The 14,016-nt window shown below is 35.3% G+C and overlaps 2 protein-coding genes and 1 long non-coding RNA gene across 3 annotated transcripts; 2 read left to right on the top strand and 1 right to left on the bottom strand.

Moving 5' to 3' along the window:
* Positions 1–2: 2 nt before the first annotated feature.
* LOC108847746 (probable aspartyl aminopeptidase) lies at positions 3–2,812 on the bottom strand. The gene is made up of 11 exons (XM_018621074.2): positions 2,632–2,812; positions 2,383–2,518; positions 2,214–2,292; positions 1,936–2,141; positions 1,767–1,839; positions 1,518–1,619; positions 1,264–1,419; positions 841–1,014; positions 692–766; positions 469–609; positions 3–400 (listed from the first exon to the last, which is right to left on the bottom strand). The coding sequence occupies exons 1-11, from the start codon at positions 2,705–2,707 to the stop codon at positions 179–181; spliced, it is 1,440 nt and encodes a 479-aa protein (XP_018476576.1). The 5' UTR covers positions 2,708–2,812; the 3' UTR covers positions 3–178.
* A 4,016-nt stretch (positions 2,813–6,828) lies between these two features.
* Positions 6,829–7,988, top strand: LOC130509439 (uncharacterized). Its single transcript, XR_008943458.1, has 3 exons — positions 6,829–6,995; positions 7,253–7,445; positions 7,765–7,988. It is a non-coding gene; the product is annotated as an uncharacterized LOC130509439 (long non-coding RNA).
* A 933-nt stretch (positions 7,989–8,921) lies between these two features.
* LOC108844781 (uncharacterized) lies at positions 8,922–11,857 on the top strand. The gene is made up of 7 exons (XM_018618078.2): positions 8,922–9,721; positions 10,015–10,161; positions 10,277–10,375; positions 10,593–10,712; positions 10,798–10,935; positions 11,003–11,335; positions 11,455–11,857. Exons 1-7 carry the CDS (start codon positions 9,041–9,043, stop codon positions 11,680–11,682), a joined length of 1,746 nt encoding a protein of 581 aa, XP_018473580.1. The 5' UTR covers positions 8,922–9,040; the 3' UTR covers positions 11,683–11,857.
* The last annotated feature ends 2,159 nt before the right edge of the window (positions 11,858–14,016 follow it).

The raw sequence follows: 14,016 nt of genomic DNA, 5'->3' as shown, positions 1-14,016 counted from the left end.
AGTAAAACGAAAAAAAAAATGTAAAATGATATGAGTTTTGTAATTGTGAGATACACCAAAGCGTCTTTCTATTTATTGAAAACACCAATTTATTGTAAACACCAGTTCTTAAACAAAGGATGAACGATTTTCTTTAGTTCAAACTTGACTTGACTAAGCAATAAAGATTAAGAAGCTATCAAACGTCCACAGTGAGTTTGGTGTCAAGGTGAGTGAACTCTTGGAAGAAAGCTTTGAAGTGTTCGTATGAATGCTTCACGTCGTCCGCAGCACACATCTCACGGATGCTATGCATCGAGAGCTGAGGAGCTCCAACATCAACCGTCCTTATCCCCACACTGCTTGCTAGGATTGGACCAATGGTCGATCCACAAGCCATATCGTTACGTACCACGAAATCCTGCATAATTTTTCACGTTCGTCATACTCAGTAGTAAGTTTGGATCTCTCTTTTAAGGCAAATCATACCTGAACAGGGAGATTATGTTTCTCTGCTATCTCTCTGAACACAAATGAAGTCACTGCATTAGTTGCGTATCGTTGATTTGCATTGTGTTTGATGACAAGCCCTCCATGCATCTTTGGCTGATGATTCTCTTCGTGTTTGTCCTACAAAAAAAAAAAAGCAGTAATGCACTGAAGGAGAGGTAACAACTTACTTTATGTACATGACAAGGATACAAATGATTACCATAAAGTTTGGATGTAAAGCATGAGCCATATCAGCGGACACAAGCAAACTTTTCTGAATCGCTTTCTTGAGCACCTGCAACGATTAAAACAACAGTGAGTGGCGAGCTATAACACTAAACAAAATCTTAATACTAGAATGGTTGAAACCTTAGCGTCAGAGCTGAAGCAACTTGTGATGTGTGACATAGCATCAATCATGACAGGGGATCCAGCTCCTTGCGCTGAATTGGAACCAACTTCTTCATGATCAAATAATGCCACCATTCTTACTCCACTTTCTTCCTCTAGGTCACTTCCAGAGGACGTTGCATCTATAAGTGCCTATGTACAATGTTCAAATATTTATTGTTAGAGATGCTCCAGTTAGATGTGATCTAGAACCTAACTTGCATTTGGTGTGACTAACATACTTGTAGAGACATATATTTACAAGGTTGTCAATAGATTTGACACGAAACCCAAGTTCTTAAAAATGTTATGTACATGCAGAGACTGAGAGCAACATAAGGCACGATTAGGATCAGGAAATCAAGATGATAGACTCATATTCTTCTATTAACGAAGACGTACCTTTAGAGAACAAAATGACATGCAGAGATTATCTAGCCTTCCTGAGAAAATAAATTCTTTTGCTGCACCACCTAGAACGCTTGGCTGAGTGTCACACACTTGCAGCTCAAAATCGCAAATCTCATCAGGTTTACAACCCAGTGCGTTTGCAATGATCTAAAGAGAATTAAAAAAAGGGGACTAGCTGATTAAAAAAAAACAGAACATGATCTAAAGTTTCAAACTTAAAGATAAGGTTTGTATTTTAACTAGACCTCCATTAGAAGTGGGTGATGCTTTGATTTTGAACTAGTTTCAGTACACTTCTTTCCTCCGACATCTTCACCACCTTCCGCTGGCACTTTATTGACCTCCGCCTTAACAGCACAATGTAAATAAAAATTAAAAAAGACGCAAGAATAGACAACTGCTGCAAATATTACAAAAATGCTTTTGACTTGATAGATACGTGGTTGATATGAAATAAAGCGTTGTGAGCAACACAGCAAACATTGAAAGAGCACCTTGATAGCCGTTGCGAGTAATGGAACAAGGTGTGTCTGAGTGTTAGGCTTAAAACCTTCACTGTTCACATTCCTGTCCACAAGGCATAACGAAACATACCAACATCAAGTTCCCAAAGTGAGAAATATATATATACAGTAACTTAAATAAAAAAGTCTGCATTGTTACCTGTCCAAGTGAATGGCCAAGGTAGGAACCCTCATGATAGGATCCTCAATCCTGACAAGACGATGAGAATATGAGACAGAACCGCCAGCCTTGACTTGTTTGAGAATAACACGTCCAGCAACAGTCAAGTCACGATCAAACCAGGTGTACCAAAGGCCACCTCCATAAGTTTGAACACCAACCTCCAAGCATCCACCTTTAGTTATCTGTCAGTTCCAACCAAACTTTATCAAAGACTGAAAATGACAAAAGAGAGTTCAAATCCAAAGTCACACCACCTTTGAAACAGGCTTGAGTTTGAGGCAAGGGCTATCAGTGTGTGCACCAATAATATGGAATCCGTTTCCAGCTTCATATCTGTTCACAAAGATAGAAACTTTAAATAAATCGATTTCACAATCATATTCATGGGTTTGGTTGCAAAAGAAGAAGTAAAAAGGATCCTACTTTTTGCCAATAGCAAAAGCAACGATGGTGGAGTAGTTTCTTGTGAAGAAATACTTTTTGCCGGCTTCGAGTTTCCAGTCATCTCTCTCAGATATCTGTTCATAGCCAGCGTGTCTTAGCCGCTTCTTCGACTCATCTAACAACAGTTTAGATCAAAGATTTAAAAACGATTGATTAAGAGCCCCCTACGATTCTTCTTCAGGACTTTTAAAACACACACAATAATTGGTGATGGTTAAGAGAGATTACCGACGGCGTGGAAAGCGGTGGGAGAGGCGTTGAGGAAGGAGAGGAAATCGGAGACGAGGGAGGTCGTATTCGCCATGGTGTGCGGATCTGCGATCTCACTCACTTGCTAAATTAGTCTCTTCGGCTTAAAAAAACACGAGGAGGCGAGGCTGGAAGCTGCTTGGGAAGGGGCGATTTATTCCCCCAACTATTCCAATCATAAGTGTATAAATAAAAAAAATAAATGTTCCATCTAATTAGTAATGGTTTATTTTTTTATCTTAGTTTTGGGCACTTAACCACCAACTATTGGTTAGAAAATAATTTTGCACAAATAATATTTAAATTAAATATGCTGCTTGCAACTGGTGTAAAAATAAAAATTCATATTTTTTATTATGATCTATATGAGTCTCCAACTAGTTAAATACCATTTTGTCTTTTAAGAATATAGAAAATCTGCATAATGAATTATTCAAAAAAATTGGTTAAGATTAAAATTTACAATTATATCAAAAGAAGAAGAAGAGGACAGATTTATTTATTTCTTGCAGATTTTATTTTCTGTCATTAATGATTTTATAATTTTGGATGATGTTTTACCAACTTTCTTTTGAGGATCACACACTAACATCATAAATTTAAATAGAGTTTTGGTACTCTAAGATTTTGATTCATTTAAAAAGGTAAAAAAAGGAAAAAGAAAAGTTGAATTAATTTGAAACTAAAACTTAGTTAACCTTAGATACCTAGATGAAAATATGAAATATCTAACAAGTTGTCATTTTCTTGATTTGACACAGTAAATAAAACTTTTGTTAAGTTGGTCGTTCCCAGTGGTAGACGTACATCACACCAACGGGGTAAGGGTATCTGCATCAGTGAACTCCATGGGGGAGTTCACCAAATATTTTTTTATTATTATTTTTTTTCCTGTTTGACTTTTTTTTCTCTAAAAAAAAATATATATATATATAATCGAACCAGTCGCGGGCCGCCACGTGTCGTGGGGCCCGCATGAATAGTGATGGATCGGTTCAGTGGGAAGAGGCGTTGAGGGACAAGTTCATGTTTTCCTCTTTTTTTAATATTTTTTTTTCTTGGGAATGCTTTGATCCCCCCCACAAGGATCTTTAATGTAGATGGCCTAAGTATCCCTTACTAAATTTTGATTTTTTTTAAGCAATAGTGTTAAAACTAGGGCTATTATGCTGGAAAACCATAAAAGACAGTAATATTAACTAAATACCAATAACAATAAAATTTTGTCAACTGTCATAAATAAAGTATATGCAAAATGACGATGATGCCCCTCGATATGGAAGAAACACCTACTTATCCGTTGAACTTTGTATTACTAGTATCTGTCAAAGAATCTTAAAAAGATTTTAAGAATATTATGAAGATTTTGGTTAAGATATGTTTTGAATTTTAAAAATAAAAATACTATTTTTTCTATCATCGTTTTCTTTCTCTATCTTCTTCTTCTGTTTTTTTTATTTCCTAACGAATCCAAACAAAATCAAAGTATATGTTCAACCATAATAATCTACATAATCAGCTGATTACAATCAATCATTCATCAACACAGACTCAAACAAGATCAAGTCATCTTGCAGAGTTCGTTCCTCTTTCGTTAAAGATTCCTAGGTTCATACCTTAGACGATTAAGACCACATTACATACCTCAGAACGAGTTTTCGTCCAAATAGAGCAAAGATCTCATGATGTTGTTCATCACAAAGAAAAACATCTTTGTATTACATAATTCAAGTTAATATGAGAAAATATGATCATATACGCATAATCTTTAGCCGGTTAATATGAATATAAGATATGTTAATAGTAATTGTAACAGCTAACTAATATCATGACCGGTTAAGTACCTATTGTTATGCTAAATTATATAACCATCTAATAAATTATGTTATCGTCTATTATTTTTTTTTATTTTTTATTTATTGTCGGCAGCCCATCTTTATTAGATCAAGTGGTGGTTAGACGAGCCGGTTCTTCGAGGATTCCCTCCGTCTGATCGGGTCTGATCTATGTGGGTAAATGTATAGCTTCTATTTCTTGCCTCCTTAGCTAAAGCATCTGCACGTCCATTCCGATCCCGTGGAATATGAGAAACTCTCACATCCTCAAAACCCTCCTAGATGCTCCGGAACAAGTCGGTCTCTCTCACAAAAGCAGGCCAATCTTCCGGATTTGTTATCGTCTATTATTTAAGTAACCAATAATTATAGATTCATTCTTACCACAGTACACAATGAGATTTCTATGAATTAAAAAAAATTACATATTTACAAAAAATTTAGTTTGTAATATGTTCTTATATTTTGTTAGCCGGCTAACAATGTCAATTATCCATCTAATAAATTATGAAACCGTCTATTACTTTTGATTTTTTACGATGTACCAAAGTTATTACGTATGCTTTAGCCGAATAGTTTTCGCATTGGTTGTCATCTGTAAATATTAACCGGACAATTGGTTTGACTTTATATTGCAGGTACATCTAATGCTTCGACAATGACAAACAGAAAGAGTGAACACATCTAAACCCTAAATCTAAATCCCAAACACAAAATGCTAAACCCTAAACCCAATAGGGACTCCGGAACCCAAAGGGCAAAGAGTAAACACTAAAATCTTAACCCTTACCCTCGTAAACATATTATTTTATTAAAAATATAAATTATTATGCCCTAAACTATATACTCTTATTCACAAACGTACAGGTGTAAACAAGTTATACATAAAATTTATTTATTAAACAGTCATGTATTTTCATAACCGGCTAACCTCGTATTTTTCACTTAACGGTAAAGTTATGACGTATATTTTAGCCGGACAATTTTCGCATTGGCTGTCACCTGTAAATATTAACCAGACAATTGGTTTGATCCTATATTGCATGTACGTCTAATGCTTCAACAATTTCAAGCAGAAAGAGTGGACACATCTAAACCCTAAACGTAACCCCTAAACACAAAATGCTAAACCCTAAATCCAATAGGGACTCCGGAACCCAAAGGTTAAAGAGTAAACACTAAAATATTAACCCTTACCCCTGTAAACAAATTACTTGATTAAAAATATAAATTATTATACCCTAAACCATATACTATTATTCACAACCGTACACTAACAGCTGAACGTCAGTGTAAATAAGTTATACATAAAATTTATTTATTAGACAGTCAGGTATTTTCATACCGGCTAACCTTGCCTTTTTCACTTAGCGGTAAAGTTATTATGTATGCTTTAGCCGGATAGTTTTCGTATTGGCTGTATACATATTTTGGATAGCGGTAAAGTTATTATGTATGCTTTAGTCGGATAGTTATACATATTTGTGCAACTATGAACCGTCCTAATAATCCAGTAAATAATATACGGCTTGAGTTTGAGATTGATGTGCAATATATTCAATAACTTGATAAGTGTTATTTTAGCTGGCTAAATTTATTGCATATGCCATTATTCCTGAGTTTATGCAAAACATATATTGGTTCATGATTTCCGTCGCATCTAAGAGGTTAGGTCTACTTTGTAGCCTGATATTAATAAAAATAGCTTGTTTGGTTCATAAGATATCTGGTTAAACAGAATAACCGAAAACCATGTACTTGTTTTAATGATATACGACTACTCATGGGTCCGAACCACTGGTCCGAACCACCGTGTGTTCATCCATATTCAGCTGGTTAAAGAGAGCCTCCGCGCCGGACAAGAAACTAACTCGGAGAACCGCCATCTCCAAAGAAGCACCGCAGCAGAAACACCCCAAACTTCTGTTACTATAGCTCCAGATCTATCTTGATGACTGACTACAAAACCAGAGAACGACTCCACCGTCCTCTAATGGAGTATCGCAATCTCCAATGAGTAACCAGAAACACCTAAGCATCCTAGGGGCCCACGCTCCATAGACCCATAAACGGATGGAGAAGACGAGAGAACACCACCATAAACCTTTACATGACTGTTCCGTCATAAGATCAATTTCTGAAGAAGAGGGAGGTTGGAGAGAGACAAAGCCTAAGAAAAAACTACAGATAAAAATAATAGAGAAAAGCTTCAAAAATATTTGTGATGATAAGACCATGATTATCGGTGTTTCTTAATGAGTCCTTAGGGTAACTGGGAATTAAAAGAAAATCAAAATTTGTCATTAACACAAGGACGTCTTTTAATTAAGATACAAAATAGACATCTCTTGTAAACCACGTGCCAATCAGTCTCATCTCCCCTTCGCTTCCATCTCCCTCTCTCTCTTTCCTTCCAATTCTCTCTGGTTTGCTCGACCCTCTTCCCTCACCTCAATCCGCTCCACTTCTCGCTGGAGCTTCGCCAGACCGGGTCTCTTCATAAGACGGGTATGATTGGGTTCAGCTTCTCTCTTTCCTTCCAACTCTCTTCGATACTTTTTCTTTCTGTGTGATTGGGTTCAGCTTCCTGTAGCTTATCATAAGACTTGGCTCTCTTCATAAGATGGGTGATTATAAAGTTTTGATTTTTAGGCCAAGTTTGTATCTTTGATGCTTAATGGTTATTCAGTTGTGTTGTTTCGTTATGTGGGAATGGATTTTGTTTCTGGTTATGTTTTCATTGATGGGTCAGTGATTGATTACAGAGTAGTGGAGCTATATTGATTACAGAGTAGTGGAGCAAAAAGAGATCTTGAAGGGTTTAGCTCAGATGGTTATATTGATGGGAATATTGCATTGTTGCTGGGAAGAAGGCTCTTGAACGTTCTTGTGGTGAGGAAGGAGAGAGATGAAGATATTGTGCTCGTTGGGCCTCCTGTTTTCAGCTTTTGTACAAAGGTATTATGTTTCATCACTTCATGTCATGATAATCTTATTGCTATGTCTAGGGATCTTATATTTTTCCTGTAATTGGATTGATTTTCTCTGATATTGTTGATGTTTTGAGGATGCTTTTGCCTTTGTTTGTCTGTTATGATGACTTACGATTAATAGATCTTTTGCATGTTGCTTGTGTGATTGGGTCTGAAACTCATGAATCTCAGAGGTATATTAATATATGAGTCTCACATTCATGAGTCTCAACGAGTCTCTGCCTCAACTCAGAGTGTGTGTTTGTTTGCTTTGAATGATATCTTATTAGTCTCTGTTCTTGCAGCAAGTGGTAGAGAACACAATAACCTTGTTACGGGATGATGATTGCAGAACTCGGATGGCAATGGTGGTAGAGCGTATGTTGGCAAAGCTCAAGATGTGATGGCTACTGTTTTGGCCAAAGGTTAGTAGCAGAACATAAATTTGTTTTAGGGTCTCTTAATTACTTGTCATACAAGTTTCTATATATCACTACATTTACAAATCAAAATTATTTTACTAAGATACTTAATTAAGCCCTACCAATAATCTGATTTTTTAACTAAGTCCTTACCAAAATCTCTTAAGCACAACAAATTAATAAAAAATGTTAAGGACCACAAAATAGGGACATCTGATGCTGATGCTCTAAGGAAAGTTATAATTTTTGATTCTCTAATATCAATTTGAGATGATACGAGATCTTTGCATATCTAGGTAAAAGATTTGATCTATAAAGTCTAGAAGTGATGGGAAATGTGATGTTTCATCCGTAGGGGTATCAGTGTAAAAATAACACTCGAACAGTAGACATTTTTACTATATTGGTGTATACCTATATACTAGTAAATCCATTGGTAGTACTCCTAATTTCCCTTAAAACTATCTCAATTTATTCGAAGATGTTTCCGGCTAGCTCAAATTTTATCTTCATCAATTATGTTTAAAATTTTGTTATAACAAAAAAATACATGATTGGACAAAATCCAAAAAATCAAACCAAATCCGATGCAGAAAAATAGCAGTGAAATTTAACGAAATTGGATTAGGGATAAATAATAATGGGCAAATCTTTAAAATAGCATTTTTTAAAGTTTTTATCACAAAATAGCATTCAAAAAATAAAATGACTAAAATAGTACCTTTTATTTTGAAAATTTAATATTTATTTTTTATTTTTAAATATTTGAATACATTACTAAAACATCACCCATTAACTCTAAACCTTAAGTCGTAAATTAATTAACCCAAGGGTTATAAATACATATTTACCCTTCAATAAAATTTATTTTGATCATTTTCTTCTTTATGATGCTATTTTTGTGACAAAAACTCGGTTTGGTGTTATTTTTGTTTTTTTCTCAATAATAATCTTGTACTATCCCAATTTTTAAATAAGATATGCGATTGATAAAATAAAATAAAAAATAAAATGAATATGACTGAAATTCGAATTGATTTGAAAGTAAAAAAAAATGAATTAATTGAGTTGAGCATATGCATATGATTCCTCGAACAGCTCAACAAAATTCAAAATGTCGAACCATCCGCTCCTCCTCTTCCCACACTAGTCCTCTTCCATGGCGACTTCCCTTCTCAATCGAACGACGACGACGCTAGCTAAATCTTCGGAGAGTGGCGACGACTCCTCTTACTCAACACGGAGGTCTATCCCCAGGAGGCACCGGAGCTTGAGCCGTTTCTCCCACCGCACGCCGGATCCAGACGACGCCGCCGACGCGACTCCGATGAGAAAGGGCAAATTCGTAAACACCGTGAGAGGCTCCGGATTCGGCGGCGAAATCAGCCTCGACGACTTAGCCGTGGAGTTCTTCGAGTCCTTCTCCAGCGAGAGCGGGCTTAGCAGCAGCGAAAGAGGACGATCCGGCTCCAGGAAGTCCATTGAAGGAGGAGGAGACGTGACGTCCCATTCGCAGAGGCGTGGACGGTCTGTGTCTAGGGTTGGTTCTAGTGGTAATAACGGTGGCGTACGGAGGTTAGATGCGGACACCGAGAGCTCGAGACGGCGGAGGTCGTTGTCTCGAAATCCGTCGTCGACGAGAGAAGTTACCGGTGGATTAGATCCGGGAAGGAGCAATTCGAGTCGGCGACGGTCGGTGTCTAGACAACCGCCGCGGGAGAGGGTTAATTCCGGTGAGAACAGTGGGGGTAGGGCGATTGGGGCTGATCGGGAAAAGGAGAATTCGCGGCGGCGACAACGGTCGCTTTCTGTTGTCCGCCGCCGGATTGACAATTCCGAGGTAAAACACACACAACACTTGTTGTAGTTTCTCTGTGGGCCCTCTTTGTGTGGTGTGATGCGATTGATTAGGAACTTTTCAACTCTTTTTGTTATAAAGTATACTTTTGTAAGAGGAAGCTATAAATTATATCAATCTAATGTTGTAATTATGTGACAACTTTATAGCAACAGGACCATACATATTTATCAACAGTTGCGAAGAATAGATTGGTTTGTCTTTTGGCTTGTTGATATGAGCAGATTTTTGTATTTGTGTATTGTGAATAAACATGCTATATGTTACATGTGCAGAGTGATGGAGATCAATTGCAGCATTCAAGCAATTCAAGGGACTTGAAGAAGAGTGGAAAGAGTCTAAATGGTGGGTCTGGTAAACCTGCACAAGGTCCTAGGAGGTCTCTTAGTCAAAATCCAATCAAATATCATGATGGCTACTCTGTAAGTCACTTGTTTTTCTATCGACCTTTCTATTAGAGGCCTGGTTCATTTCTATGTATGACTTCTGTGCTGAAAATGTTTTCTGATGAGGGGGAAAACTGTTTGCATGTTACAGAGCCATTCTTCTGCACTCACAGATGATGAAGGAAAGGAGTCCAACTCGATCAAGCATGGAACTGAGAAGATAATTCGGACAGTATATGCCCAAAATAAGGTTTGTGGGTATTCAACCCAGGCCTCTTAAAAGGGCAGATCTTTCTGGATATTGCTTTTAATTTAAACTGAGAAAAATCTGAATGAAATATATTTAGAAGTATTTATGAGAATTGATGATAGAAATTGAGCAATTTCGTAGACTGTTAATTGATGTATTGGCTACTTCCCTTGTAAACATGATTTTCCTCTTTTAATGAATGGTGTTAATAATACAGGTAACACCAAAGAAAAGAGAATCTTTGGGGAACTCTGATTATGGTAGCCAGCGAAAGTCCCATGATGATCACCATGCTATCTCCACATTTAAGAAAAGTTATGCAACTAAATTGCAAGAGGTACAACTTCTCTTTGTGCATAGCTTCTTTCAGTGAGTAATCAACGACCAAACACACATCACATCTTTTCTCCTTGAATTGCCAGTCTGAGGAGCGCAAGCGAGATTTGCTGGCTGAGATAATGTTGGAGGAGCAGCGTGGTAGGGAGCTTTCTATGAACTTAAAAGAGTTGCTCACTGAAAATAGCTCTGAAGCTGATGAAAAGCCGTCAAGGATGCGGAAGGTAAGCATTACAATTCTCAGTCCAACTTATGGTTAGGTTTTTGTAACATCTTATTGCTTTATTACAGAGGAGCAAGGACCGGAGCAGAAGGTTGTCCATGGGTTTGACAGATGAAGCAGAGCAATTCATCGACGAATTCATTTCGAACATAGAAGACACAGACTTTTCGTCATTTGAAGATGAGAAGAGCGAAAGTAGTTCAAGTTTCGGGTTGATCAAATCACAAAACTCTCAAAGCACCACTGTTCCAAAGAGTGTTCCTGTTGAAATGGACGGTGTTATGCTTCCTTGGTTGCAATGGGAAACGCCAGACGACACTTGTACTGCACTGACATGCCTTAACAAGTCACCCCACACGCCAAATGCAAAACCTTTTGTCTGGGAATCTGATCCAACTCAGGTAACAATGTTTTTCTTTTGCACAGACAGTGCTTCGTACGAGTCCGAAACTATCGCTGGATTAGTTAAATGATACGTGGACACTGGACAGTTTCTCTGACATGAATGTTGTCTTGATAGGATGCATCGAGTGGGCAAGGGACGAGCAATGGTACCATAAGTAGCAGAGGGAGTTGGAGCCCATATGAGTCTGCCACAAAGACTGTGAGTCCCATAAGAAGACTAAAGATAGATGTGTCCGAATATCTGAAGCGACCTAACAGTGCGGATATTCTAAATGAAACGTGGAAGCTAAGGCACAGAATCAGTTCGGGAAGTCTTGTGCTCTGTAGCCGCTCATTGATCTAAAGATTCGTGACAGCAAGCAACTGTAGGTCTTTTTTACGTTTTTTTTTTATCGTGCTTTAACCCACAAAGAGACAACATGTCCATGTATAGTATCTTATGGTCTTTGTTGAGGACATAGTTGTCCGACTAATTAAGCGTTTTAAGGACGGATAAGGTCTTAATATTTTGCCTGACATCCGAAGAACTTGGTCAAAATAATTGAAACTGGACTGGAACGCCCAAATATACGGTTGTTTTCTATATTTTTATATCTAAAATATCTAAACCAAAAATTGAATGAATATTTAAAAATTTAAATACAAATTAAAAGTTTGCTAAAAGTATTTGAAAGTATTTGAAAAAACTCAATTATCCAAAATTATTTAACTGTCTTAAATTATTCTAAAGTATTTAGGAGTTATTGGTAAATGAATTCTTATGAACTTTAGGGAGTGTTAGTAGAAGTTATATTTATAATGATTATTAGAATTTCTAAAATCTTGTGTTATTGGTTTGTATAGTCTCATATTCTCACTAGAATCTAGTGTTCTTGGTTGATGATTTAGTAATTCCATACTCAATTTTTTTGTATTCAAAAAGTTTAGATTTTAATGATTCTTTAAATCTATTAAAATTTGTGTTATAGGAAGTTGTATTATTCACTATTTAACTCATTACTCAAGATTTTTCATAATACTATCTATTTAGTTAAGATTCTTATAATCATCAATATCAATTTACTTTTACAGAATTTCACTATATACAAAATTATCTACGACTCTTTCCAAATTTAACAAATCTTTAATTTGTAAAATCAACATATTTTTGTGAATGTTAATCCCACTAACATCCCTTAGAAACTTTTAGATTCCATTATTATTGATTCATGGATTTCAAAAATCTTACCCTTAAATTGGTTTAAGAATTTTAAAAATCCATTCAATTTCCTTGTTATTCAAAAAGTTTAGCTATTATTAATTCTTTAATTCTAACTAAATCTAGTGTTATTAGGAGATGAATTAATATTCATAAGACACAATTTTCAAAATATCATATGTACCCAAGAGATTTTTAAATGCACGTGATAAAGAACTTCAAAACAAAATAACTATTCTTTATGAATATATATTACACCTCTAATCGAAATTATATGTCCAAAACTATAATTAACTATATGTTATTATACTTACCCTTTTGAATGTATATTATATTTATATTGTTCTATCACTAACTATAAACTAAAATAACAATATGAATTAGTAAACAAAAAATAATGATGTTAAAGTTGTTAATATAATAATTCAGTTTATCATATTAACATAATTTTTATATGTATCACTATCATTTTCCTTTTAACAAACAAACATGTTTTGCAAAAAAAAAATCATCCTATATAATTAAAATATAAATCATATATTTATTTTACAAAATAATGATAGAAAAAGGTAATAAAATTCATGTAAATATGTACCAATCTAAAAAAGCTATGATCAAATTTTATAAATCAGTGTATATATATTTTCACAATCTATATAACTTTAAAATCTATCAACTTATATAAAATCAATTTTGAAAGGAATTTGTTTTGGAGCTCTTCTTTCACCTATTAATTTGGACTTTTCATCGAACTTATTCTTCTATTGATTTGCTTCACATATTTCATGTTTTTTTTCTGTAATTGTGAGAATCTTAGTTACCTTGTTATATATTTGCTTCATGCTAAGACATTTGTCATTTTAGTTTCCATCTCTAGCTCTGGGAGTAATATGTTACTCTCCGCCTGTTTGGCTCTGGAAAGATTTTGTATAAAATATAAGTACTAATCTCCGCATGTACGCCTGCACGAAGATTAGTACTTGCTAGGATAAGACTTGCGTTATGGCAGGATGATGTTATTATTTTCATTATGTTTTGGAGAATGAACAATAGTTAGGTTTTATTTGGATATTAGTTAGTTTTGGATTGTTATTTATCAGGTTTTGATAGCCTATTGTAGATTTAGAATTTAAATCCATTCTTATTTTTGTGTTCATTTAAACTTTTTTTTATTTTTGATTTTTCAGTGATAAGAAAAAGAATATTCGTATTGCTTTTGTTTTTGCTATATTATTTTAGATAATCATTGATGGTAAGCAGAGTATTCACATTATACAACCGTAATTGATGAAAAACTACTAAGTTCAAAAAAAATAGAAATAAATACATTTAAAACGGAAATTCAGCCAAAAAAATACTGAACATGGCAAGAATGACCAAAAGAAACATGGACTTGAGGCTGGCCAAAAAAAGCCTAAACTTATGTTGACTTTTATCAGTTTAATTAAGAAACTTTGATTGACCGACCAGATTAAGACA

This window comes from Raphanus sativus, chromosome 3 (assembly GCF_000801105.2).
Source record: "Raphanus sativus cultivar WK10039 chromosome 3, ASM80110v3, whole genome shotgun sequence".
In the NCBI taxonomy this organism is placed as follows: domain Eukaryota; kingdom Viridiplantae; phylum Streptophyta; class Magnoliopsida; order Brassicales; family Brassicaceae; genus Raphanus; species Raphanus sativus.
The sequence above is the reverse complement of the archived record's forward strand: the minus strand, read 5'-3'. Positions and strand labels throughout refer to the sequence as shown.

What these genes read in the sequence shown, in the direction of transcription:
- LOC108847746 (XM_018621074.2), bottom strand. Translation starts at nt 2,707, where the DNA reads ATGGCGAATACGACCTCCCTCGTCTCCGATTTCCTCTCCTTCCTCAAC. An exon ending in GCTTCAGCTCTGACGCTAAG is followed by an intron (nt 767 to 840) that starts GTTTCAACCATT and finishes TAATCGTTGCAG; the next exon opens with GTGCTCAAGAAAGCGATTCA. An exon ending in CTTTACATCCAAACTTTATG is followed by an intron (nt 610 to 691) that starts GTAATCATTTGT and finishes TTTTTTTTGTAG; the next exon opens with GACAAACACGAAGAGAATCA.
- LOC108844781 (XM_018618078.2), top strand. Translation starts at nt 9,041, where the DNA reads ATGGCGACTTCCCTTCTCAATCGAACGACGACGACGCTAGCTAAATCT. An exon ending in AATATCATGATGGCTACTCT is followed by an intron (nt 10,162 to 10,276) that starts GTAAGTCACTTG and finishes TGCATGTTACAG; the next exon opens with AGCCATTCTTCTGCACTCAC. An exon ending in AGCCGTCAAGGATGCGGAAG is followed by an intron (nt 10,936 to 11,002) that starts GTAAGCATTACA and finishes GCTTTATTACAG; the next exon opens with AGGAGCAAGGACCGGAGCAG.